Here is a 25,921-nt window from a genome sequence, read left to right as displayed (position 1 = left end):
CATCTCAACACCGGTGAAACATAACAGCACATTCTGTGTGGGGGAGTGCTGCTGAACATTATTTGGCTGAGGCCTGAAAGAGGCAAAGCATTGTGTTAAGAGATTCTAGTGTTTCATTAACCCTAATGAGGCTCACTTCCCTTAAAGTCTAACATGAACAAGATTTATTGTGTCTTTAGTTACCTGCACCCCATTCAACCTGTTACATTTGTGTCACTTCTTTTGTTAAATTAAACCTTGCACTTAAATTTTCTCATCTAATATTCATAAAATCCCCAAGAGGCCAAAAATATCCATGTCCTAGAGATGGGGACACCAAAGGACAGAGCAATGCAAATGAACCCTTAAGTCTAATTGTGCTGTAGAGGCTGCTCCAGAAGGAGGCTGAATGCCCACTAGAGGTTATATGAAGTCTACCCAGCTACTTTTCATGATAGATGTAGTAGAGATCCCAACTGATATGCAGTAAATATTTATCAATCTCTTACCAGAAACTGTGTAAAGATCCAGGAATATTGTATAAATAAACAGCCGAGAGAAAGAGAGAAAAAACTTATGTCTGGAAATATACAAATGTAGAAAGTTTGTTTATAATATAAAATTTCCTGTAAAATAGAAAAACTACATATGAAAATATACAGACTGATTTTCAATTTTTTCACAGGCCATTGATCTGAGTACCCATTAACTCCCATCGTCCTTTTCTGTCCTCCCTCAAAATTTAAACTGTCACGAACTAGAAAAATTTTTTTCAATTTGGATGCCACCACCACCACCATCACCACCCCTCACTTCCCCCCCAAAAAAGGTAAGACTTCTTCCAAGCTCGAAATCCATAAAAGTGGGCAAGACCTCAGAAGTTTCTCTAGGTGGAAAGAAAGACTCCGGAACTAGTGTTCCAGTAGTCGTGTTTCTCGGTAGGAAGTCATTTCAGGGGACCGGTAGTGGAAATTTCTTGAGCTGTTTCCGGCCACCTCAGCGGGAAGCGGAGACGCAAGCAGCTGGGTTTTAGGCTACTGAGGAGGAGGTGTAACTGTTGAGGCGGCAGAGGCAGGGAAGACGACGCTTACGGCTGCCCGGGCCAATTTTGGGTCCCAGTAGCCTGTGAAGATGGTGTTGCTAACGATGATCGCCCGAGTGGCGGACGGGCTCCCGCTGGCTGCCTCCATGCAGGAGGACGAACAGGTGAGCTGCTGCTATTAGACCCCAGGACCCCAAGCGAGCGCGCTTTGCCCTGAGCACCGAATCCTTCCTAGGACGCCGCAGAGCCTTGGGACCCCCCCACCCCAGGCACTCCCAACGCCTCCTGAGTGCTCCTTTATCTTTTGGTAGCGGGGAGACTACCTGTGGGCGGAAGTCTTTTCTGAAGGCGATTTTTGTGTTACTTGTGTTTTCTTTAGAAGAACGCCTGGAGAAGGAATAGGTTTGGCTGGTTATCAATCACCCAGGGTTTTGACTCTTGGGACCTTGTTAAAATTTAGTGCTTACAGTTTCCTCCTAATAAGGCTGCTGACCAACAAATTCTGAGGAAAATCCCTTGCTGAATTCTTCAACTCCTTTTTTTCTGTAACACCTGATTCTTGACCTAACTTACTGACATCTTTTGAAAGAGGGTGCAGTAATGTTGCCACTTATAAGCACATGTTAAAGTTCAGTACAGTACGTTTTTTTCCCCAAAGTTATGCCCAGTCCTCAATCAGCTGTACCAAATTCGTGTAATGCTTCTACCTTATTTTTTTTTTCTTTGTCATTCGATAAAATGAGTGTCTTAGCAGGCAAACGACAGATCTTAATCATCTTTGTGTTCTCCAGAGCTTTTACAACTTTTACAGCCTTGTGCTACAAGTTGTTAAAAAATGTATTGAATTGATTAAAAAATAACAACCTCAGCCACCTTGAAAATCAAGGGGAGTTTCTGGAGAAAATTTGAGAGGTCCCTGAGGAAGGAAGGCTGAGAGTGGAATTTATGTAACTTTGTCAAAGTGATCAATTTTGTGTTACTTTCTCAAACAGCCTATGTAGTTCTTTAAAACCTTGAGGCTTAAAAAAGATGAGTTCTACAAAAAATTTTTTTTTACATTCCTACTCTGGACTTTTCATTCATATGTTTATGCAAAACAAAACAAACTTACTGAGCACATTGGAAGTGCAGGGATGGTATTAATGTAGGGCAGTAGAGGGCACAGTCTCTGCTTTCATAGAACTTACATTCTAGTGGAAAAGTCAGATAAACAACAAAAACAATTGTAATATAATTGCTGTGGAAGAGAAAGAGGATTCTGTATTTGAGCATGGAAAGGTATCCAAGTCAGTTTTGGTAGACTTGCCAGAAAAAAGTGACATGTAAGCTAACTGGTAGCAGGATCAAATAGTAAGAAACTGGAACTCTTCTATTTGGTTATATTCCTTTTTAGGTTTGATTTTGAAGTATGCTTAACTTTTAGGGGAGCAGTAATACAGAAGGTAAAGTTACAGGTTATGGTAAGTATAGTAAATTCTGTTCGTACAGAACACAAAGTCTGATCACTGAAAAACCTGAAAAATATACCCCAATGTTTGATTGTGAAATGTTTTTCTTTTTTCAAATTTGTTAAGAATTTTCTTAGGCCAGTCTGCAAAAGGAGTGTAACTGCTTTATTGAGCCTGGGAACATGATAACAAGGGAGATAGTGTGGGGAGATTTCCTTGAAGGATAGATATGTAGTTTGGCTGCAAAATAATTTTCCCACAAGGGATGACAGTGGGTTAAAGAGGGGCAGAATCTGCTAGTTTTCTGACTACTTTATTGAACTCCAAAGTGAGCAAAGAATATAAAGTGGATTTTAAAGTTTACTTGTTAGCGAGCCCATTCTGTGTTGGTGCTTTATTGAAAAATTAGTTGTTTTTGTTTTGCCTCATTCTGAGTTTGGTATTGGTTTGGAATCAGCCTACCAAAATGGGTTATTTGAATTGATAAGGGAAGCGATTTAACCAAAAATTTTCTGTGATTATAATTTCAAAGTGTTTTCCCTTAGTAATTTGGACTTTGAAAAATAAAATATTTTCTAACCTTTGAATATCTGCAAATATATGACTCCTAGATTTAATTTTACTGTTATAATAGTACACAAAACATTTATAGAATGCCTACCACATAGCAAGCACTGTGTTAAGTCTCTTAAGTGCAGTATCTCATTCGATCTTCAGGCCAGCCATATTAATATGGGTACCATTATTATTCCCTTTTATATTAAAGAAGCTCTGAGACTTAGGATAGGCTAGAAAAATATATAGCATAATAAATTTCTCATCATTGCTTTTAACACTCCAGCACTATTAACATTTAGGACTGATAATCCTTCGTTGTGAGGGGCCATATTGTGCATTGTAGGATGACTGCAGTATCCCTGGCTTCTACCTGCTGGATGCAGAAAGCACCACCACCTTCTCTGCCTCTGTTGTGTGACAGCCAAACATATTTTCCAAACGTTGCCAAACGTCTCCTGGGGGCAGAATCACTTACATGTTGAGAACCACTGCTTTTTTTTTTTAATGTTATTTAGTCTACTTGAAAGGCAGAATGACAGTAGGAGGGAGAGACAAAGTGCCTTAATTATTGAGTTATTTTCCTAATAACAGATACCATTTTTCAGCTATTTACTAGTCCCTGTACAGGGTGCCTTGGTACTGGAAATGAATAGTCAGATACTATAATAGTAAAATTCTTGAAATATAGTCTGAATATTGTATACAGTGTTCGCTCTGTGCCACATTTATGCTGATTAGTCAATTTACTGTAATTGCTTTTAGAGGAAAATGGTTCTTGGTCTTATTGGCCTTCAACCAGCTGAGTTCCATAGAGATTTAAAAATGATAAGAGCTTAGCTAAACATTCTTACAAAGCTGAATGCTTTTCTTCTTTTCTTTTTCTTTTTTTTTTTTTTTTTTTTGGTATCAAATGAAGACAATTTTTACTTAAGATTCCATGTGAGGGATAGGCATTTGGTGCAGCAGTTAACATGTAGCCAGGGACACCCACGTCCCGTTCTGGAGCGCCTGGCTTTACTTTCGATTCTAGCTTCCTGCTAATGTACACTCTGGGAGGAAGCAAGGTGATGGCTCAAGTACTTTGGTCCCTGCCACTCATGTGGGAGACCCAGACTGAGTTCTGATCACCTGGCTTGGGTCTAAGCCAGAGATAGTTACTGGGGAGTAAACCAGTGGATGGAAGATCTCTCCCTCTCCCCCTCTCTCTGTTCCTTTCAAGTAAATAAAAGTTTAAAAAATTCCTATGTAAGAAATTGCTAAAATTTTGCCATCTTCTGAAGTAGATGTCAAATGAAACCAGCACATTTTCTGCTTTATAGAGGGATGTCACATCTATTGAAGGCTCCTGTAGACTGGCTGCCTCCGGTTTGTTATCACCACTGCCTCTTTCATTATCCATCATCATCATGGAGTTTACATAGCTGACTGCAGTGAATCTGAGGCGTACCACTGACTATTTGTCATTGCTATCAAGGTTCCAGTAAGGCTGGCAGATATTAGCTGAAAGCAAGGCCATTGGTTAATGTATGGAACTGAAGATATGTTAGCCTTTTTTCCTGCATCTATTTCCAGCATCCTTTTCCAAGTATTGTTTTAGATAGAAATGTCTTAAGAAAAGTACAGAGAAGTCAATGAAAAGTATCTGTAGTGCTTTTTCAGTTGAGTGAAATAAGAGATTTTTTTCTTGCAGTTCTGTTGCCATATAAAACCAAAATGGTTGCTTATTTTAATAATCTGGAATAATGGGACATTTGAATGATCAATGAATACCTGCTGAACTGAGGGGAATAAAGACTTCCCTAATCTCAAAATAAGAACAACCTGAGGAATTTGGCTCAAAATGGATTAACTACTTTTTAATGATATATATATAGCTAGTAAGCAATTAATATATAGCTAGTAAGCAATTAAATGTATTAAAATTGAGGCCAGCATCATGGTGCAGCAGGTTAAGCTGCCAGAAGCTATACTGGCATCGTTTACCAGAGTACCAGTTCAAGTCCTGGCAGCTCTGCTTTTTTTTTCTTTAAATTAATAATTTTATTTTTTTAAGAAATACAGATTTTGTAAGTACAACTTTAGGAATATAGTTATTCTTCCCACCATACCTGCACTCCCACCCACACTTCCACTTCTCCTCTTCCCTCTCCCCCTCCCCTTCCCAGTCTCATTCTCCATTAAGATTCATTTTCAATTAACTTTCTACATAGAAGATCAACGCTATATCAACAGGTTGCACACATAAACACACACACCAAACAAACAAACAAACAAAACTGGTTGAAAATTAGTTTTACAGTTAACTTTCAAAATACAACTCATTGAGGACAGAGGTCCCGCATGGGGAATTAGTGCAGTGACTCCTGTTGTTAATTTAACAGTTAACACTCTTAAGTATGACGTCAGTGACCACCCGAGGTTCTTAACATGAGCTGCCTAGGCTATGGAAGCCTTTTGAATCCAAACTCTGTCAATATTTAGACAAGGCCATAAGCAAAATGGAAGTTCTCTCCTCCCTTCAGAGAAAAGTACATGAAAGATGCTTTTTGATACAACTAGTTATTCAGCAGTCACAGGTGACAGCAATAAAAAATATCATGGTTGTATGGAAAATTACTACTTTGTTCCTTTTGTAATATATAGGGCCAAATCCTAAATATGGTATTGTATATCCTCAAATCTGTTTCACAGTTTGTCCATATATTCTCATCTACTTCACTATTGGATTACTAACAGATATATCTTACTATACTTATACAAAGTTCATTAGCATGCCCTAGATAGAACACAAAATCAGGACATCGAAATTTTTTTTGGTAGACTGGCTCACAATGGGTCCTTTGTGATTTTGCTTTTAAAAGGTCAGTGATTAGAGCAGTGATTACACTGTTTTATGAGGTCTAGATGAGAGCTACCTCATGGTTTTTTCACCTCTTCCTGTGAATCAGATTTAATGTTAAATAGTAAGACATCAGCTAGAATATGGCTCTACTGTTGAAACCATTTTAATTATACAAGGTGCTTAAAAATTAGTGGAAAAATGAAATTAAAAGATAAGCTTATTTTGGTACAAAAAATTTGAAATCCATGCATAGAGGGTTCTTCAAAAAGTTCTTGGACACTGAATATTATGAAAACAAAATATGGATTTCAAAATTTTTACACCAAAATAAGTTAGTTTTATTTATTTATTTATTTATTGAGAGGTAGAGTTACAGACAGTGAGAGGGAGAGACAGAGAGAAAGGTCTTCCATCCACTGGTTCATTCCCCAAATGGCCACAACGGCCAGAGCTGCACCAATCCGAAGCCAGGAGCCTCTCCTGGTCTCCTACACAGGTGCAGGGGCCCAAGGGCCTGGGCCATCCTCTACTGCTTTCCCAGGCCAAAGCAGAGAGCTGAACGGGAAGAGGAGCAGCCGGGACTCCAACCGGCGCCCATATGGGATGCCAGTGCCGCAGGCAAGGATTAACCTACTGCACCATAGCACCGGCCCCTAAGCTTATTTTTTAATTCAATTCTTCCATGAGCTTTTGGAGATACCCTTGTAGAAGTGGTAGGAATGGGCTCCAGAACCAGACAGCCTAGGTTCAAATCCTGGCCTCTCTCTTTATGAGTCTGGGGTCCTTGGACAAGTTTGGCAACTCAAATATAAAATTGGTATAATGATTCTAATCACTCGACAGGATAATTGTGAAGATTAAACAAGTTAAATTACATGAAATGTTTAGAATGTTACCTGGTAGAAAGTGACTACTTAGTAATTTAATTTGCCCATTTCTGAAGAACTTTTTCTCGTTTTATCTTGATTTTCTTAAAGTTCACAGAAATTTTTTTTTTTTTTGACAGGCAGAGTGGACAGTGAGAGAGACAGAGAGAAAGGTCTTCCTTTACCATTGGTTCACCCTCCAATGGCCGCCGCAACTGGTGCACTGCGGCCGGTGCACCGCGCTGATCCGAAGGCAGGAGCCAGGTGCTTCTCCTGGTCTCCCATGGGGTGCAGGGCCCAAGCACTTGGGCCATCCTCCACTGCACTCCCTGGCCACAGCAGAGAGCTGGCCTGGAAGAGGGGCAACCGGGACAGAATCTAGCGCCCCAACTGGGACTAGAACCCTGAGTGCCGGCGCCGCAGGCAGAGGATTAGCCTATTGAGCCATGGTGCTGGCCCACAGAAATTTTCTTAAAGTTCACCAAAATGGCACATAATACTCAGGGTACAAATATGCAAAAAAAGGAATGAATGAATGAATAATGTTTACTGTTACAAAGGTAATCCAGGCTTATCATAGAAAGTTCAGTAAATACAAGCAAATGGATGAAAATCTTAGTGGTAACCATTATGTGTAATCTCTACTCAAAAACTTAGTGTTTATGCTTATATAAAATTAAATAAAAATATTGTAAGACTATACACCTAATTTTTCACTTAGCAGTATATAATGAATATTTTTTCATATCATTAAATATTATACATGAAAAAATTTGAGAGCGAATAGAGCTGCTGATTCATTCCTGAACTTTCCACAACATCTGGGTTGAGTCCAGGGCCAAAACTTTAAAATGGGAAGCTCAATCCGGATCTCCCACATGAGTAGCAGGGAACCAACTATTTAAACCATAACCTTCCCATGTTGCTTCCCATGGTACTCATTAGCAGGAAATTGAAATTGAGAGTAGAGCCAGGACTCTATCCAGGCACTGTGATATGGGATGCAAGTGCCTTAACCAATAGGCCAAACCCCTACACATTTTTAATTGTTTCATAATATTCCATTATATGAATATATGCAAATTATTATTTAACCAAAGATTGTGTCAGTGTATGTTCTCAGTAATAATAATGCTACCTGAACCAGCAGGCTTCGGCCTGGGAAAGCAGTAGATGGCCCAAGTCCTTTAGCCCCTGCACCTACATGGGAGACCCAGAAGAGGTTCCTGGCTTCAGATCAGTGCAATTATGGCCATTGTGACCATCTAGGGAGTGAACCAGTGGATGGAAGACCTCTCTCTCTGCCTCTCTGTAGTTCTGCCTTTCAAATAAGTAAATAAATCTTAAAAAATAAAAATACAAAAGATGCTATTGGATGGAAGAAATAGCTTCTAATATGTTCTGCAGCAGAGTAGAATATCTCTGGTTGACAGCTCTTAATTGAATATTTCAGAATAGCTCATAGAGAGGATTTTGAATATTTCTGACACAAATAAATGATAAATGTCTGAGCTGGTAGGCTAGTTGCTTTGGTCTGATCATTAAACATTGTATACCTGTATTGAAGTGTCACACTATACTCCATAAATACTCATTTGTAAGCTTACTCTGAAATTAGAAAAGTAAGAATGATGTTCAAAACCTGGAGAACACTTTGATTACAGTAATAAAGACAATGTATAGTGACTGTAAAAGATTTCAATATGGGAATGGGGGAGTGGGACAGAAGCATTCAGAGTACAGCTGGCAGAAGGTCTCTCCTTCCCACTAAGTGGGTGAATAAGCAGTGGATGTAAGTGTTTCCTTCCCATCTTTATGCACCTCTTTTCTTCTTTGTATCTGGTCAGCTAGTGAGATACCACTGTTTCTTCAAGAGACTTTTTTTCCTTTTATGTATTTTTTAATTGTTAAAAGTATTTAGAAATTATCCAGGAAAATTTCTATAATGTTATTATTTTCACTTTTGTTTGTACATATCCTTCAGTAGTCATAATTTTGCTGTCCAAACTTGGGAACCAAATAAATTTATACAGAAAAGGATATTTGCTTTTTCCCATCTTTGTTCTTACTCCTTTTTACCTGGTTGCAGTCATAGTGTTCATGTAACTTGCAATCATGGGTATACACATTTAGTTTTGCCTAAATGTTCAGTAATGTAATACTTTGTGGAATATTCTGCTTGATATCCCAGTCTAAAAATGAGATTCATCACTTTATTATTGACAGGGTTTTTTTCCTGAGTACAGCACATACTGTGCAAATCTTTGCTAACAATTGTGCAAGTGAAGTGGGTTAGGAGGAGGATACTGACCTAATAATGCACAGAACACTGGATTGAAAGAGAGTTCCTTAAATGTAGCTAAGTATACACTTTTGCTTCCTAGTTAGTAAGTAATGTCATCTTTAAGAACTAGGAGTTAGGGGGCTAGTGCCTGTAGTGCCGGCATCCCATATGGGCGCCGGTTCTAGTCCCAGCTGTTCTACTTCCAGTCCGGCTCTCTGCTGTGGCCTAGGAAAGCAGTGGAGGATGGCCCAAGTCCTTGGACCCCTGCACCTGCGTGGGAGACCCAGAGAAGGCTCCTGGTTCCTTGCTTTGGATCAGCGTAGCTCCTGCCATTGCAGCCAACTGGAGAGTGAACCAGTGGATGGAAGACCTCTCTCTCTCCCTTCCTCTCTCTCTCTCTGCTTCTCCTTCTCTCTCTGTGTAACTGTGACTTTCAAGTAAATGAATAAATCTTAAAAAAAAAAAAAAAGAGAACTAAGAGTTAGGACTTCCTTCTTTTTTCTTTTTAAAGATTTATTTATTTATTTGAAAGCGTTACACAGAGAGAGGAGAGGCAGAGAGAGAGAGAGAGGTCTTCCATCCAATGGTTCACTCCCCAGATGGCCGCAACGGTCGGAGCTGCACCGATCCGGAGCCAGGAGCCAGGAGCTTCCTCCGGGTCTCCCACGCGGGTGCAGGGGCCCAAGGACTTGGGCCATCTTCCACTGATTTCTCAGGCCATAGCAGAGAGCTGGATCAGAAGAGGAGCAGCCAGGACTCAAACTGGCGCCCATATAGGATGCTGGCGCTTCAGGCCAGGGCCTTAACCCGCTGCACCACAGCACCGGCCCCAGGACTTCCTTCTAAAAATATGCCTTTTTTTTTTTTCATTAAAACAAAGGACCTGATTTACAAAGTGTCTCATAATGTCATGATGCTCCTTATTAACACGCGTTTTTGTGTGTGCAAAATGTTTAAATGGAGGTGTCATCTTCTTTCAGTCTGGCCGGGACCTTCAACAGTACCAGAGTCAGGCTAAGCAGCTCTTCAGAAAGCTGAATGAACAGTCCCCTACGAGGTGTACTTTGGAAGCAGGAGCCATGACTTTTCAGTGAGTATATTCCTGATTTCTTTTTGGTCACGTAAGTATGTAGGGTAACACCTGATGAGAATGGTAACAATTGTTTGAAAAGTTTTAAAAATACAGTCTCTTCATGGAAGCAACTTTTCTGGCTTTAATTCTGCAAAATGAAATCTCAGCTTGTTTATTCAGAAGGCCGATCATAAGTTATGAGTGTTGTTCCTCTCATGTAATAATAACTTCTTGCTTTATGACTACCTTAGAATCAGAAACATGTAGGTTAGTATTCCTGCTCTAATGTTTACTAACAGGGGCCGAAGCTGTGGCGTAGCAGGTAAAGCTGCCACCTGCAGTGCTGGCATCTTCGGGTGCTGGTCAAGTCCCGGCTGCTCTATTTCCAATCCTCTCTCTGCTATGGCCTGGGAAAGCAGTAGAAGATGGCCCAAATCCTTGGGCCCCTGCCACCACATGGGAGACCAGGAAGAAGCTCCTGGCTCCTGGCTTCAGATCTGCGCAGCTCTGGCGTTGCAGCCATTTGGCGAGTAAACCAGCGGATGGAAGGCCTCTCTGTCTGTCTGTCTCTCTCTCTCTCTCTCTCTCTCTCTCTCTGCCTCTCCTTCTCTCTCTGTATAACTCTGACTTTCAAGTAAATAAATAAATCTTTAAAAAAAAAAAATGCTGGCCGGCGCCACAGCTCAATAGGCTAATCCTCCGCCTGCGGCGCCGGCACCACAGGTTCTAGTCCAGGTTGGGGTGCCAGGTTCTAGTCCTGGTTGCTCCTCTTCCAGTCCAGCTCTCTGCTGTGGCCTGGGAAGGCAGTGGAAGATGGCCCAAGTGCTTGGGCCCTGCACCCGCATGGGAGACCAGGAGGAAGAACCTGGCTCCTGGCTTCATATCGGTTCAGTGCGCCGGCCGTTGCAGCCATTTGGGGGGTGAACCAATGGAAAAGGAAGACCTTTTTTTTCTCTCTCTCTCACTGTCTAACTCTGCCTGTCCAAAAAAAAAAAAAAAAGTTCACTAATAGTAGAACTTTGAGCAACTCCCATAGCTTCATGTTTCGGTTTTCCTCCATAGAATACATAAAATAGGGGGAAAAATCTTGGGAATTTCATGAGAACTATTCACACATCCATGAATAATACCATCTTGCCTGATATGTAGGGAATAGTCAATAAATAACTGATAATTTAAGAGCATCCCAATCGGTGATAATATAAACAATATGTACAGCTGAGAGAGGTGTCAAAGGAATTTTACTGAATTTTAAATTAACTACAGATAACTGTATTCAGTGTTTAGTATATGTCAAGTTTGAAACTGACAAAATAAGAAGAACTGAAAAGGAGAAAGTACAAGAAGATCACAGGAAAATACAAAAGGATCAGCTAAATAATCTTTACTATTTTAGCTAGAGAGGAACCTACTGTGTTTAATTTCAAAAAACAAGAGGCCGGCGCCGCGGCTCACTAGGCTAATCCTCCGCCTAGCGGCGCCGGCACACCGGGTTCTAGTCCCGGTCGGGGCGCCGGATTCTGCCCCGGTTGCCCCTCTTCCAGGCCAGCTCTCTGCTGTGGCCAGGGAGTGCAGTGGAGGATGGCCCAGGTGCTTGGGCCCTGTACCCCATGGGAGACCAGGAAAAGCACCTGGCTCCTGGCTCCTGCCATCGGATCAGCGCGGTGCGCCGGCCGCAGCGCGCCGGCCGTGGCGGCCATTGGAGGGTGAACCAACGGCAAAGGAAGACCTTTCTCTCTGTCTCTCTCTCTCACTGTCCACTCTGCCTGTCAAAAAAAAAAAAAAACAAAAAAAAAAAACAAAAACAAAAAAACAAGAAACTTCCACTTATCAAACACAAATATATCAAAACAAAAACAGAACCCTGGCTTACTGATTAAGAAAATGGTGGGCATTACTTTTTTTTTTAAGATTTATTTATTTATTTTAAAGTCAGTGCTACACAGAGAGGGAGAGACAAAGATCTTCCAACCACTAGTTCAATCCTCTAATGGCCACATTGGCCACAATGGCTGGGGCTGGGCCAGCCAGGAGCTTCATCCAGGAACCCCATAAGGGTGGCAGAGACCTAAACACTTGGGCTATCTTCCACTGCTTTTTCCAGGCCATTGGCAGGGAGCTGGATCAGAAGCAGGTCCTACATCCTCAAATCCAGCCAGTTGTGGATTGAAAATATTTGGAAAAAAATACTTGTGTCTGTATTGAGTGTGTACAGGCTTTTTTACTTGTCATTCTCTAAACAATATAGTGTAACAACTGTTTTCATAACATTTACATTGTGTGAGTGAATATATTATAGGTAATAGTGGGATGATTTTAAAGTCTGCTAGAAGATGGGCATTAAGGTATATGCAGATACTGCACTGTTTGCTATAAGGGACTTGAGCATCTGCAGATTTTGGTACCCACAAGGCTCCTAGAACCAAGACCCCACACATACTAAGGGACAACTGTATATCTCTACCATGAGTTGGGAAACAAAGAACCTAGGAAAGTCCTCATAGAATTGAGAAGAGATTTTCTTCTGCCTACTTCCTTTAGGACTTTGTAGTCTCACATGCTTTATTTCCATTCAAGAATTTTTAAAGGTTTATTCTTTGCTAGGCCTTGTATTAAGTCCTGCCTGAAATGCCATACCTTGTTTTTGTTTTTTTGTTTTGTTTTGTTTTGTTTTTTTGTTTTTTTTTTTTTTTTGGACAGGCAGAGTGGACAGTGAGAGAGAGAGAGACATACAGAGCGCACTGTGCTGATCCGAAGGCAGGAGCCAGGTGCTTCTCCTGGTCTCCCATGCAGGTGCAGGGCCCAAGCACTTGGGCCATCCTCCACTGCACTCCCTGGCCACAGCAGAGAGTTGGCCTGGAAGAGGGGCAACCGGGACAGGATCCAGTGCCCCTACTGGGACTAGAACCTTGGGTGCCGGCGCTGCAGGCAGAGGATTAGCCTATTGAGCCGCAGTGCCGGCCAAAATGCCATACCTTTTAATGAATGTATCTTCTTATTGGCAGAGAGAAGCACACAATTCCAATATATTATAATGCCTTAGGGCAAGGGGTGCTATAATCCAGTATAAATGAAATGTTTTAGAAGGACAGAGAAGAAAGCAATTAATTCCCTTTTGTAGGGGTTAAGATTGAAGAAAAGAGTAGGAAGAGAGAATACAGAGAAGTTTCACAGAAAAAATTATAGTAGAATTAAGTATACGAAAATGAGCAGAATTTCTCTAGATAGATAAAAGAGTATTACAATTGGAAAAAATAACATGAGTAGAAGTTCACAAAGATGTAAAGAACCTAGCTTATTAGAGGATGGCATGCCATTTGTTATATAAGGATATATGAGACAACGTGGCTTGTTTTGAAGAGCTATAAATAGCTATACCAAGAGTATGATTTTATTTTACAGGTAGTGGGGAACCCCTAGAATTTTTAAGCATGGCAGTATGGTCATATTGACTTTTTGGGAATAAAACTGATGTTATAGAAGATTGAAGGCAAGGAGGCTAGTTAATTCAGGTGGCCACAAGCAATAGGACAGCAGTATTACTAAGATGTCCAACAGATAATATCATAGTCTTTAAATTATCCTCTCTGGAGTTCTAGAATGCCTCAGGGACCACATAGAAAGGGCAAGGGTGGAAGTCTTTGTAATGCTTTGGGCCTTTAAGATTTTATCTGCTGTACACATTGGTCTTCTGAATATAATTTTAACTGAAAGAGTCCTATGGCTAGAAAGAAGTTTGAAAATCACTTACTAGCCTAACGGTTTTCTAGAATATCTCAGATATGCAATCCAGTAGCCTCTTGCAGAATGTTAGAGAGCTCACTGTCATAGGAGGAGTCAGTTCTGTTGTTAGATAGTTTCCAGTTGACCATGGAGTTCATCTACCTTGGAAATTAGTATGCATCTTTGGTCCTGCAGTTGCTGTTTTCTGTACCCAGTAAATATGACATTAACCTCCACAGAAATTTGCAGTTCTTTTTGTCCTTGTGACTAGAAGGAGTTTAAATATGGATGTACTAGCTTGCAATGCAAAATCAAAGGGTAGATAGTCAGAACTCTGAGTTTTCAAAAAAAAATTTTTAGGTGTTGATGTACATGAGTTGAAAATTTGTCAAATAATTAGGATAAAAATGTATAAATGCTCTTTTGGAATTTACTTCTAATAATGGAAAGATATTGCTTTCTAATTCTAGGGATTTGTAGTTTGAAACTGACTTTGTGATTTAGCCAGCATCACAGGGTTTGGACCATATAGTTGCAGAAGTTTGCATGGTTCTGAATTGTGTTTCAATCTGTTAGAAGTACTTACTGTTTAAAAATGATTTTTGTGTTTCTTTTTTGTTTCTCCAGCTACATTATTGAACAGGGAGTGTGTTATTTGGTTTTGTGTGAGGCTGCCTTTCCTAAGAAGTTGGCTTTTGCCTACCTAGAAGATTTGCACTCAGAATTTGATGAACAGCATGGGAAGAAGGTGCCCACTGTGTCTAGACCTTACTCCTTTATTGAATTTGGTAAGTTTTTGACCCTGACTTGTCAAAAGGAAGCAAACGATATGAAGAAGCCATTTGTTACACTAACACAATATTGATGCATTTTTTTAAAATTTATTTATTTGAGAGATAGAGTTACAGACAGTGAGAGGGAGAGACAGAAAGAAAGGTCTTCCATCCGCTGGTTCACTCCCCAAATGGCCACAACAGCCGGAGCTGCTCTGATCTGAAGCCAGGAACCAGGAGCTTCTTCCGGGTCTCCCACGCAGTTGCAGGGACCCAAGGACTTGGACCATTCTCTACTGATTTCCCAGGCCAAAGCAGAGAGCTGGATGGGAAGAGGAGCAGCTGGGACTAGAACCGGCACCTATATGGGATACCGGCACTGCAGGCGAGGGCATTAACCAGCTGTGGCACAGCACCGGCCCCCCTGTATATTAACATTGGGGTTCATTTTGTGGAGATCAGAATGCAGAAATCAGAAAGAATTATATTTTGCTTTTTACAGTAGAATAAGATCCTCTATTCAAAAAAAAAAACAAAACAAAACCCAGAAGATGGTGATGTCTGTTGTTCTCTCTAGGTTTCTTCTGCCTTTTAAATTAACAAGAAAAAAAAAAGGACTCATCACCAATAATACCTGGGTCAAGTAACTGATGGCAATAGATCACAGAAAATGTCTTAACTGTACTAAGTACAGGGAGTGAGAACAAGTAGGATCAGGCTACATCACAGAAAATTTTAGTTAAAAAAGAAATTAGTTATACTCCCTGACGTGTTTCAGGTTTGTTAGTATATGGATCATTTGCTTTTCAGAAAGAGAAAATTTAGCAAAGTATTCTAGTTTTCTATAACTAAATTTTCCAAGTGCTAATTTATATTGTGTTCAGTTTTTCAAATTTTATTTTTTAGGTAATAATATAGTCCAGTAAAGCGAAGAAAAAAATTAGACAAATGCCCGAGGGAGATTGTAAGTGGTATATGCCAGTGACCATAAGGGAACTATATACAGAGATAAGAATGGGCTGTAGGGGATAGGGCCGGCACCGTGGCTCACTTGGTTAATCCGCACCTGGCTCCTGGCTTTGGATCGGTGCAGTGCCGGCCGTGGCGGCCATTTGGGGAATGAACCAATGGAAGAAAGACCTTTCTTTCTGTCTCTCTCTCTTACTGTCTAGCTCTATCTGTCAAATTAAAAAAAAAAAAAAAAAAAAAAAGAATGGGCTGTAGGGGAATCCCAAGGTACCATGCACCTGTGGTTGTATTATCCGTAGACCTGAAGTTATAAGGGGAAGAACCAAATTCAGAAACTGAGGAGGAGAAAATTTACAGAGAAGGCCAGTTCGAGGGAAGCAGTAACTTTTGGCTTTGCCAGCCCAAAGTCACTTCTTAGGGAGGAGCCAGGAGCTCACTGTCTGCTCTCCTCCTTCCGTGCTGTTGGGACTTCCTCACTGTCTCTGAACCTAACTGAAGGCTAAGGGTGAGGAGCCCATTCAGGTCAGTTTCCCAGAAAGCAAAGTGGAAAAGAGTGGAGAGGAGATCTAAAGAGGCGGATAAAAGGTGCCCAGCCAGGCCAGCGCTGCCGTGCAGTGGGTTAAGCCATGACCTGCAGTGCCGGATTCCTGTTTGGGCGCTGGTTTGAGTCATGGCTGTTCTGCTTCTGGTCCTGCTCCCTGCTAATGTGCCTGGGAACAAACCAGGAAATGAACCCAAGCATTCCAATATGGAATGCAGGTGTCCCAACTGGCATTTTTTTTTTTTTTCCAGGCAGAGTTAGAGAGAGAGAGACAGAGAGAGACTTACAGACAGTGAGAGAGAGACAGAGAGAAAGGTCTTCTTTCCGTTGGTTCACTCCCCTAATGGCTGCTACGGCCGGTGCTGTGCCGGTCTGAAGCCAGGAGCCAGGTGCTTCCTCCCAGTCTCCCATGGTGGTGCAGGGCCCAAGCACTTGGGCCATCCTCCACTGCACTCCTGGGCCACAGCAGAGAGCTGGACTGGAAGAGGAGCATCTGGGACTAGAACCCGGCACCCCAACCGGGACTAGAACTCAGGGTGCCAGCGCTGCAGGCGGAGGATTAGCCAAGTGAGCCACAGCGCCGGCCCAACTGGCATCTTAACCACTAGGCCGAATGATTGTCCTGCTTCTCACCTTTTTGGATGCTTATAAACTCGTTTACCATATTAAGTTCAAATAATACTAGAGTGTTAGCAACCTTTCAGGGAAAGTGTAGAATTAAATAATGAAGCCCTAAGTATTCTCCAAATATAGTTTGAAAATTTCTGCTTGCAAGAAAGGCTTACTGTATTGGGTCTTAATTTTTTCTTTTTCTTTTTTTAGATTTTTTAAATTTATTTGAAAGACAGAGTTACAGAGAGAGGTAATGACAGAGAGAGAGGTCTTCCATCCACTGGTTCACTCCTCAGATGGCTACAATGGCCAGAGCTGCGCAGATCCGAAGCCAGGATCCAGGAGCTTCCTCCGGGTCTCACACGCGGGTACATGGGCCTGAGGACTTGGGCCATCTTCTACTGCTTTCCTAGGCCACAGCAGAGTGCTCGCTTCGGCAGTACATATACTAGGCCACACCAGAGATCTGGATCGGAAGAGGAGCAGCCGGACTAGAACTGGCACCCATATGGGATGCCGGCACTTCAGGCCAGGGCTTTAACCTGCTGTTCCACAGCGCCGGGCCCATGGGTCTTAATTTTTCTGAGAATTCTGATAGCAGATACTTTGAATTCATAGTGTCCAAAGGACATTTTTTTCTGAATGGTCACCTGGTTCTATCTTTACATGGTACAAATGAGGAAGTTAAAGTCCAGATTTTGAGGTAGGTGTTGCAATGCAACAGCTTTAGCCACCACGTGGGATGCCCACATCCCATATTGGAATGCCTGGTTCAAGTTCTGGCTGCTTCACTTCCTATTCAGCTACCTGCTGCCTGGGAAAGCACTGGATGATAGCCCAAGTACTTGGAGCCTTGCCCTTGTGTGCAAGACCCAGATGGAGTTCTGGACTCTTAGCTTTGGTCTGACTGAGTCCAGTGGTTGCAGGCTTTTGAGGACTGAAAGAGCAGATAGAAGGTGTCTCTGTCTCTGTCTCTTTTTCCCTCTCTCTGTCAATGTGTTTTACAGATAAACAAATACATAAAGACATCCTCTATCTGTCTTCCTATCTTTAATGATAAGGGGGGAAAAAAGTCAAGATTTTGATATTTCCCAGAGTTTGGTTAGCCATAGACAATGGCAGATCCAGAAATAAACTCAGAACATCCAGTTCTCTACTTCAGCACTTTGCTATACATGAGAGAAATTGTTAATGGTAACTTTCATCATCAATCTAGATACCTTCATTCAGAAAACCAAGAAGCTGTACATTGACAGTCGTGCTCGGAGAAACCTAGGCTCCATCAACACTGAATTGCAAGATGTGCAGAGGATCATGGTGGCCAATATTGAAGAAGTATTACAACGAGGAGAAGCACTCTCAGGTATCTAAGATTAAGATGAATCTTACAAAGAGGTAGTTATTCCATGAGCAAGGATAGTTCACTTTGCAATACCTTTTATGCTGTCAGATTCTATGTAGGACTATTAACAATTCGTGTCTCAAAAAATAGATTTTTACAAAGCTTCCAATCTGATTATTTTTCTCATAGCGTGATTAATAGTATAAAGTCCCAGCCATATTAAAAGTAATTATTCTTTCCAAGATATTTTCACAGTTAAGTAAATTATATACAGAATCATTTGCAGAGTTTATAGGAAATGAAAGGACGAATGAGAGGAAATTAACAAAGATACATTGCACTGGTTTTCTGGGTAGCCCTCATTGAGAGGCTTATTACTGCCAGATCAATCCTTATTAAATGCCATTTTTGTGAAAGCATTCGTCTGCTGAAAAACTTCTAAATATGAGATTACAGGATAATATACAATATGCTTTCAACTTTTCATTCATTTCTTTAGTTATTATATGCTTATAGTGTGTAAAGCATTGTGTTCTGTGAATAAGATGTTCTGGAAAATAAGGAGATGGCAAACATCCATCATTCTCCATAATTACCAAACATTCTACCTCAGCCAGGTCAGCGTACTCACATCGGTAATAGTCCGTACTTACCTCATGCTGGATCTGTTCTTTAAGACCTAGACAAGATCTGCCTTTCAAAGAAGCCTTCCCTGATTCTTATAGCCTACATCACATTGATCTCTTCTGTACTTTAAAATACTAAAGTGATTAGTTATATAATTTTTAATCACATAATTGTATGCATATGTGTGTATTTAATTTTTAGCACATAATTGTATGCTTATGTGTGTATTTATTTACCTAATTCATCCTAAGTATACATACTGAATGTTTATGTTATCTATCACAGTATGTATTCCATACATTAATGTATTTTATATTTTTATGAATCTATAAATGTATTATATATATGCATTTTACAATTTTAAATTTTGATTTTAAAATTTATTTTATTTTACAATTATCTTTTAAAATTTAAAAATTGAAGATAATATATTTAAGGTAAATTAGGTAAAAATTAGGTAGTTTTACCTACACAAATTTTGAAATTATAGGTAATTAGTTTTTATGTATAAATTTACTTGATGTTTAAATGTCACCTAGGTATTTAATGTAGACATGTAAGCTCATTAAAGGTAGCCTTTATTTATATGTTTTATATCCATTTCATATATTTCTTTTGTATCCTTCACAGTAATGGTTACAGATAAGTTCCTTAATGAGTACTTCTTGAGTACAGTCTTGGTCACATATTTATTAGCTAATAGGTTTTCCTTTATTATGAACTAGAAACTTTTTGTTTTATTTTTAATTCATTTGAGAGGCAGAGAGACAGAAAGAGAGATAGAATCTCCCACTCATGCCGGCGCCGCAGCTCACTAGGCTAATCCTCCGCCTTGTGGTGCCGGCACACCGGGTTCTAGTCCCGGTCGGGGCGCCGGATTCTGTCCCAGTTGCCCCTCTTCCAGACCAGCTGTCTGCTGTGGCCAGGGAGTGCAGTGGAGGATGGCCCAAGTGCTTGGGCCCTGCACCCCATGGGAGACCAGGATAAGTATCTGGCTCCTGCCATCGGATCAGCGCGGTGCGCCGGCCGCAGCGCACCGGCCGTGGCGGCCATTGGAGGGTGAACCAACGGCAAAAGGAAGACCTTTCTCTCTGTCTCTCTCACTGTCCACTCTGCCTGTCAAAAAAAATTAAAAAATAAAAAATAAAAAGAAATCTCCCACTCATTTGATGAACTGCAAACTTTAAGCTTTATGTTAGTAGTCACCATTTATGCTAACATATCACTTCACTCTCTTTAAACAGCAAATTTTGAGTGAGTCTGTATAAGTTTTCAACATAATAAACCTCTTACCTAGGGTAAAATAGACCAGCATAGGAATTTTTCTTAAAGCTAAAATATATGTATTTGTCAGTTTATCAACAATGTAAAGGAATCTGTTCTAGTGCTTTGTTTGTCACAAAGCTGATTTGTTGATTGAAAAAAAAGTACATTTCTACTCTTAAATTACTTTGGTTGGAAGATAAAGAAACATTCTCACAGAGTATTTAATAGTGTAAGGGCACAAACATTATCCAGCACTTACCTTTCATTTACCTTAATTAAATCTTTATAGTAATCTCATGTGAACTGGGTGATATCAAATCAGTTTTACTGTTTATATGGTTTACTAAAAGTCACACTGCTGATACCCACAGAACCTGTTGGCCTCTGGAATCCTGTTCTCTTTTTTGCATGATAATTTTAAAAGGATGTATAACAGCTGCTGTGTAAAATAAAGGAATTAGATAAATTTGAAGTGAAGAGAAAACATTTCCTAAATTTAGATAAATCAAGAAGGAATGGAGAGTGGTATTTTACGTGAAAGAAAAAGCATATCTGAGCAGAACACATGTGAAGGACAGTGAAGAGATCAGCCTACCAGAATCATGTTTTTTCCTCTTTAAGCTTCTTCCTAAACATCCATCTTTCTTCTGTCTCTAATTTCTAGTTTTAGAGCTAGTCTAACTTTGCATTTAAGATCCATGAGTAGTTCCTTGCAGGTTCTTTGAACAAGATCAGATTATACCCATTTTGGCTGCCTAAATAAACCTGTTTCTTTGAAGCAGTGAGTTTTGTTTTCTCATTTAAAGGTGTCACCTCTACAAAACTCAATTCTCCAAAAGCAAGAATCATGTACATATGATCATTATTATATCTTCTAGCTCTTCACATGGTGTCTATACCATAAATACTTGTTTAATTGACGCTAAGCAATAGCTTTATCTTTTTTAAAAAATATTTATTTATTTATTTGAAAGACAGAGTTACAGAGAGGCAGAGGCAGAGAGAGAGGGAGAAAGGGGGAGAGAGAGAGAGAGAAAGAAAGAGAGATGTCTTCCATCCACTGGTTCACACTCCCTAAGTGGTCACAATGGCCAGAGCTGAGTTGATCCGAAGCCAAGAACCAGGAGCTTCCTCTGGGTCTCCCAGGTGGGTGCAGGGGCCCAAGGACTTGGGCCATCTTCTACTCTGCCAGGCCGTAGCAGAGAGCTGGATCAGAAGTGGAGCAGCCAGAACTCAAACCGGTGCCCATAGGGGATGCCAGCACTACAGGCAGCTGCTTTACCCAATACACCAGGCACCGGCCCCAATAGCTTTGTCTTTATGGTATCTTGTACTTCAAAAGGTTCTTATATTGAAGAAGTCTCTTATTTCAAATAGCCTACTAACTGCTACTCTGCCCAGTTATTCTCAGCAGATTTAGAGTCATTCAGCACTGACCATAAGCTAGGTCCTGTTCTAGGCAATTGTGATATAGCAGTAAACACGGTAGTTAAAAGTCCCTAGTGAGTGCAATATACTTTCTGGTATACCAGCTAGAAATATTGTTAAGCATTATCATGGTTATTTCTCTCACCTGTTTTCTTTCATGACTAGATGTTTTTCTTATTCATATAAGTAGTTGTTAATTTAGATGTGGCTGACGTGTCAGTAGTATTAAGTAATACCACATTTCTCAACAAAACCACTGTTTATTGAGCAACTCCAGATATTCCAAGAGCATTCTGTAAGGAAGAGCAAACAAATTCAGATTACAAAATAGTTCTCTGAAAACTTAAAAAAATGAAGTTTGAGTAAAATGTAAAAATGAGAAGTTCTGGTATTAAAATATGCTGAGTATTTTCATATGATCTAGTTTGTCTCTATCTGGCACTTTTTCTAAGAGCTCAGCTAATAATTATAAGAAGGTAACATAAATATCCTTGAAGAAAAGAAAATGAGCTTTGCAGAAAATGCTAAAAAGCTTAATTTACAGGGGCCAATGTGGCTTAGTGAGTAAAGCCACCACCTGTGATGCTGGCATCCCATATGGGTGCTGGTTTGTGTACCAGCTGCTCCACTTGCCATCCAGCTTCCTGCTAACAGCCTGGGAGGGGCAGTGGAGGATGGCCCAAGTATTTGGGCCCCTGCTATCTTTGTGGGAGACCTGAATAAAGCTCCTGGCTCCTGGCAGCAGCCTGACTCAGCTCTGGCTAGTGAAGCCATCTGTGGAGTGAACCAGTGTATGGAAGATCTCTTTGTCTCTCCTTCTCTCTGTAACTCTGCCTTTCAAATAAATTAAAAAAATAAAAGCAGCAGCTTAATTTACTAGAAATTGGTGGGTTTTTAGTACTCATTGTAATTTAGTTACGTGACAACTTTCCTATATCTGTTGAATTGTAATTTCTGATAGTCTTAACTTCAAACAGTCTTTTTTCTGTGGAGTCTTGGAAATTTTAGTGATCACCATTGAAATATAGCTTAATACTCAGACTGGTTAATTGTATTTTCTGATTATCTGAGTCTTATCTTACACAGATTATCACTTTTCAAAATATGAGAAAATGTGGATTAAATTAAAATATGAAGATGATAATAATTAGAAAAACATGACCCAGTATCTATCAAACGTTTCTTGTATGCAGGCATGGTGCTAACTTCACAGGCAGCCTCATGTACTTGTGATCTTACGATGTAGTTCCTGTTATTATCCCCATTTTGGAGATGAAGAAACTGGGCCAGAGGTTAAATGACTTGGCCAGTTTCATGTGGTTGGTACAGATGATTTTGAACGAAAGTCTGAGGCCAGAGCCTGCACTGCTGACTACCTCACTGTACAACCTCAAGAAATTGGATACAATTTGACATGATAATTTTTAAATGTATGTTTTACAGTGCTTTAGGATCATAAATTAATAAGTATATGCAAACTTACCCTTAGCCCTTAGAGTAAAAATGATCATTTAAAGCCTTTTATGCTTTTGTTAGAATACTTCCAGTTACTAATTACTGTTTTCCTTTTTGCCCTTTGACAGCATTGGATTCAAAGGCTAACAATTTGTCCAGTCTGTCGAAGAAATACCGCCAGGATGCGAAGTACTTGAACATGCGTTCCACTTACGCCAAACTTGCAGCAGTAGCTGTATTTTTCATCATGTTAATAGTGTATGTGCGATTCTGGTGGCTGTGAAGTAGTGAATCCAGTCACTGGTAAGGGAGAACCTAGAATCCAGCAGGTGTGTGTTTTCAGGAAGCTGAGCTCACAGGGATGTATATTAGAATCCAAGTGGAACTTCTGCCTCAAAAGACCTTGCAAGAAAAGACATGTCCTGAAAATGAAAGGTTACACCTCATTTAATGAAGCTTAACCCTAAGTAGAAAGTCTCTTTTGGGGGCAGAGTCTTTCTCTGGGTGCTAAGCCATGTACGTTAGGGAACAGTAGGTTGTTTCATGTTGTTTTTTCCCTCCCAGTTCATTCTTAAAACAGCACTGACTGGGGCATTCTCATTCTCTAATGAAGCCATCAGTGAGATTTAGCGTAGCCAGCCTGTGCTAGCAACATTCTGAACTTCCTTCAAAGAAGGCAGCCCTAATTTAGGAAGTTTTCTGACTCTAATCAACATTCCTTTTGTTGGTGACATTTGTGACTTTCAGTAATCAGAGCTGTGGAAGGCCTTTCGAACAAGACTCCACTATGTGAAGGTTAATTGCTGTGCTGCACAGATCTTGTCTATCGGCCCCTGTGGGAAGTTAACCTTTGTTGTTTTCCTTTTATGATATTTTGCTTATTGCACAATTGCTCTAGGGTTAAGTGAATTATATTAAGAAGCCTTGAAATTATAATATAGTATTCCTTGATTAAGAAGCTAAAATGTTTTCTCTCATTTACTTCTTAAACAAAAACTTAAATTAACTTGGGACATTACTTTATTTTGCAACATCTGGTTTTCTATTAATATAAGAGTGAGGATGGCATAGCCAGAGGCCTATGGCTTAGTGAGAAGAAAGGTATAGCTTATAACTATAGCTTCATTCTGCTCCTTTACTCAACTTCCTCTGCAGCAGTTACCCCTGCTCTTGGTTTTCCTCCTGCCACAATTTGCTAACAATTTTTAAATTCTCTTGTGCCCAGTAATTTCATGTCTTATCAACATCCTCTCAGGATATTTTCAAATTTCAAAATAGAAAATATTCAGGTATACCTTAATTAAGTCTAAACTTTTTGAAGATCAAATACTCGAACTGCTAAGTACCTTTATCTGAGGACGTCTCTGAGAGCACATCATTCCTGTTGCAGTTCATGTACATACTCTGAGAATGTTCTAGGGAAAGATAACTCATTCACAGCAGCTCTTGTTAACTAATAAAAGCACCTATGATTTTTCCCTTTTTTGCTCAGGGATGATGAGAATTTACTTTTACCTTCTGAGGTGGAATTTTTTAAATAGGGAGAATAGGCCTTTTAAATAATTATCAAAAGGGTCTGCAGTACACCCTACAACTCTTGCACATACTGCAAATATTCCTTTGAATTATACAGGAAAAAGAGCCAACTTCTTATTTCTTACCATCTTTGGAAAAAAACTTTAACCAACAGGCAATTTTATAACCCTAAGAAATCATCAAAATACTGTCTTAATTACTGGTAGAGAAAAAAAATTCTTATTTCTTTATCACAAGGCAAGGAGAATGCTTATTTTATTCCTGATAATTCACAAAACCAGAATTAATTTTTTTTCTTTCTATTATGAACCTTAATCTGCCAATTGGAATTTTATGCATGAAATACGAAGTTAACTTTTATAGACAATAAGTGCTTTTAAGTCTGTAGAAGGCTCATTCCTCAGTAATGATATTGATTATAAAAACCTTTTTGAAAGGCTGGAAACTGAGTAGTACCACAGCATTTGGTGCTTCTATAGAAGTGGAGAGCAGCTCATTGTTGAGAGTTGCATGCTGCATCCTAATGATCAGCAATGAAATAAATACTTCTAGAATGTTCCATCAAGTGTGAAGTTGTGTTAACTAGTTCCTTATGTATATGTATCTTTTTAGGTATATTTGTTTCTTAGTGGGCTAACTATCAAAGGAGTAGAATAAATGATGAAAAAAAGTCCAGAAAATGGGTTAAGATCAGAGCAGTAGAAAAATGAGAGAATAAGATTGTGATAATACAGTTCCCACTTCTGTTCTTAATAGGAGATAGTGGGAAATCTGATTAGATGAATATATTAGCAACCAAATAAGCGTCTAAAATAGATGGGGTCATTTGAGGCACATAAAGGAAAGATACCTAATTTATTTTGGGAAGGAGTGTAGTAAGGAAACTTTCTAGAGGAGGAAAAAGGAGCATTCCAGGCAGAATTCAGTGGCTTACACAAAGGCCTGAGTAAAGAGAATGAGGCATATTTTGGGATGTAACATTTTGGTTCAGTTTAACTCATAAGGATAATCAGGCAACTGAGGAGAGGTGAGGAAGGAGAACCAGACTAGTACACTATCATAAAGGGTTTCAGTACCATGCTAAGGAGTTTGTTTAATTGCTATAGCACAGGATGGCATCAGATTTATAGCTTCAACTGATTTTGGCTATAGTATATAAGATACGTTAGAAAGCGATAATCTTGGAAGTAGGGAGATGAAACTCAGCAGCCATCAAAGGCAGAATAGAACAAATTTCAACTCATGTTTAAGAGAGGAGTGATCAGAGGTACCAGATAATACCTGTTGCATACAACATAACTCCTTTCTTTTTGGGGAGCTTACTTAGTTCTCTGATACAGCAAACTTTTTGACATAAGTACTGTTGACACTGTTTCATGGGTAAAGAAGCTTTACAAAGGATAGCACTCTGAGGCACAGAAGAGTAAAGTAATTTGCTCAGTCAGAAAGCTAGAAAGTTGATGGAGCTAAGATTTGGTCTCAGACCATTTGGCTCCACAAAACTGCTTTTCATCACTGACTATACCACCAAGAAGTCAAAGTAAGTACCAAAAAAGCA

At 39.9% G+C, this 25,921-nt stretch overlaps 1 protein-coding gene across 1 annotated transcript; it reads left to right on the top strand.

Moving 5' to 3' along the window:
* Nucleotides 1-940: 940 nt before the first annotated feature.
* On the top strand, nucleotides 941-24,922 carry SEC22B (SEC22 homolog B, vesicle trafficking protein). Its single transcript, XM_002715667.5, has 5 exons — nucleotides 941-1,185; nucleotides 10,000-10,109; nucleotides 14,442-14,602; nucleotides 17,926-18,072; nucleotides 22,956-24,922. Exons 1-5 carry the CDS (start codon nucleotides 1,111-1,113, stop codon nucleotides 23,108-23,110), a joined length of 648 nt encoding a protein of 215 aa, XP_002715713.1. The 5' UTR covers nucleotides 941-1,110; the 3' UTR covers nucleotides 23,111-24,922.
* Nucleotides 24,923-25,921: the final 999 nt, after the last annotated feature.

Source organism: Oryctolagus cuniculus, chromosome 7 (assembly GCF_964237555.1).
Source record: "Oryctolagus cuniculus chromosome 7, mOryCun1.1, whole genome shotgun sequence".
Lineage (NCBI taxonomy): Eukaryota > Metazoa > Chordata > Mammalia > Lagomorpha > Leporidae > Oryctolagus > Oryctolagus cuniculus.
This window is presented reverse-complemented; position numbering and strand designations above follow the sequence as displayed.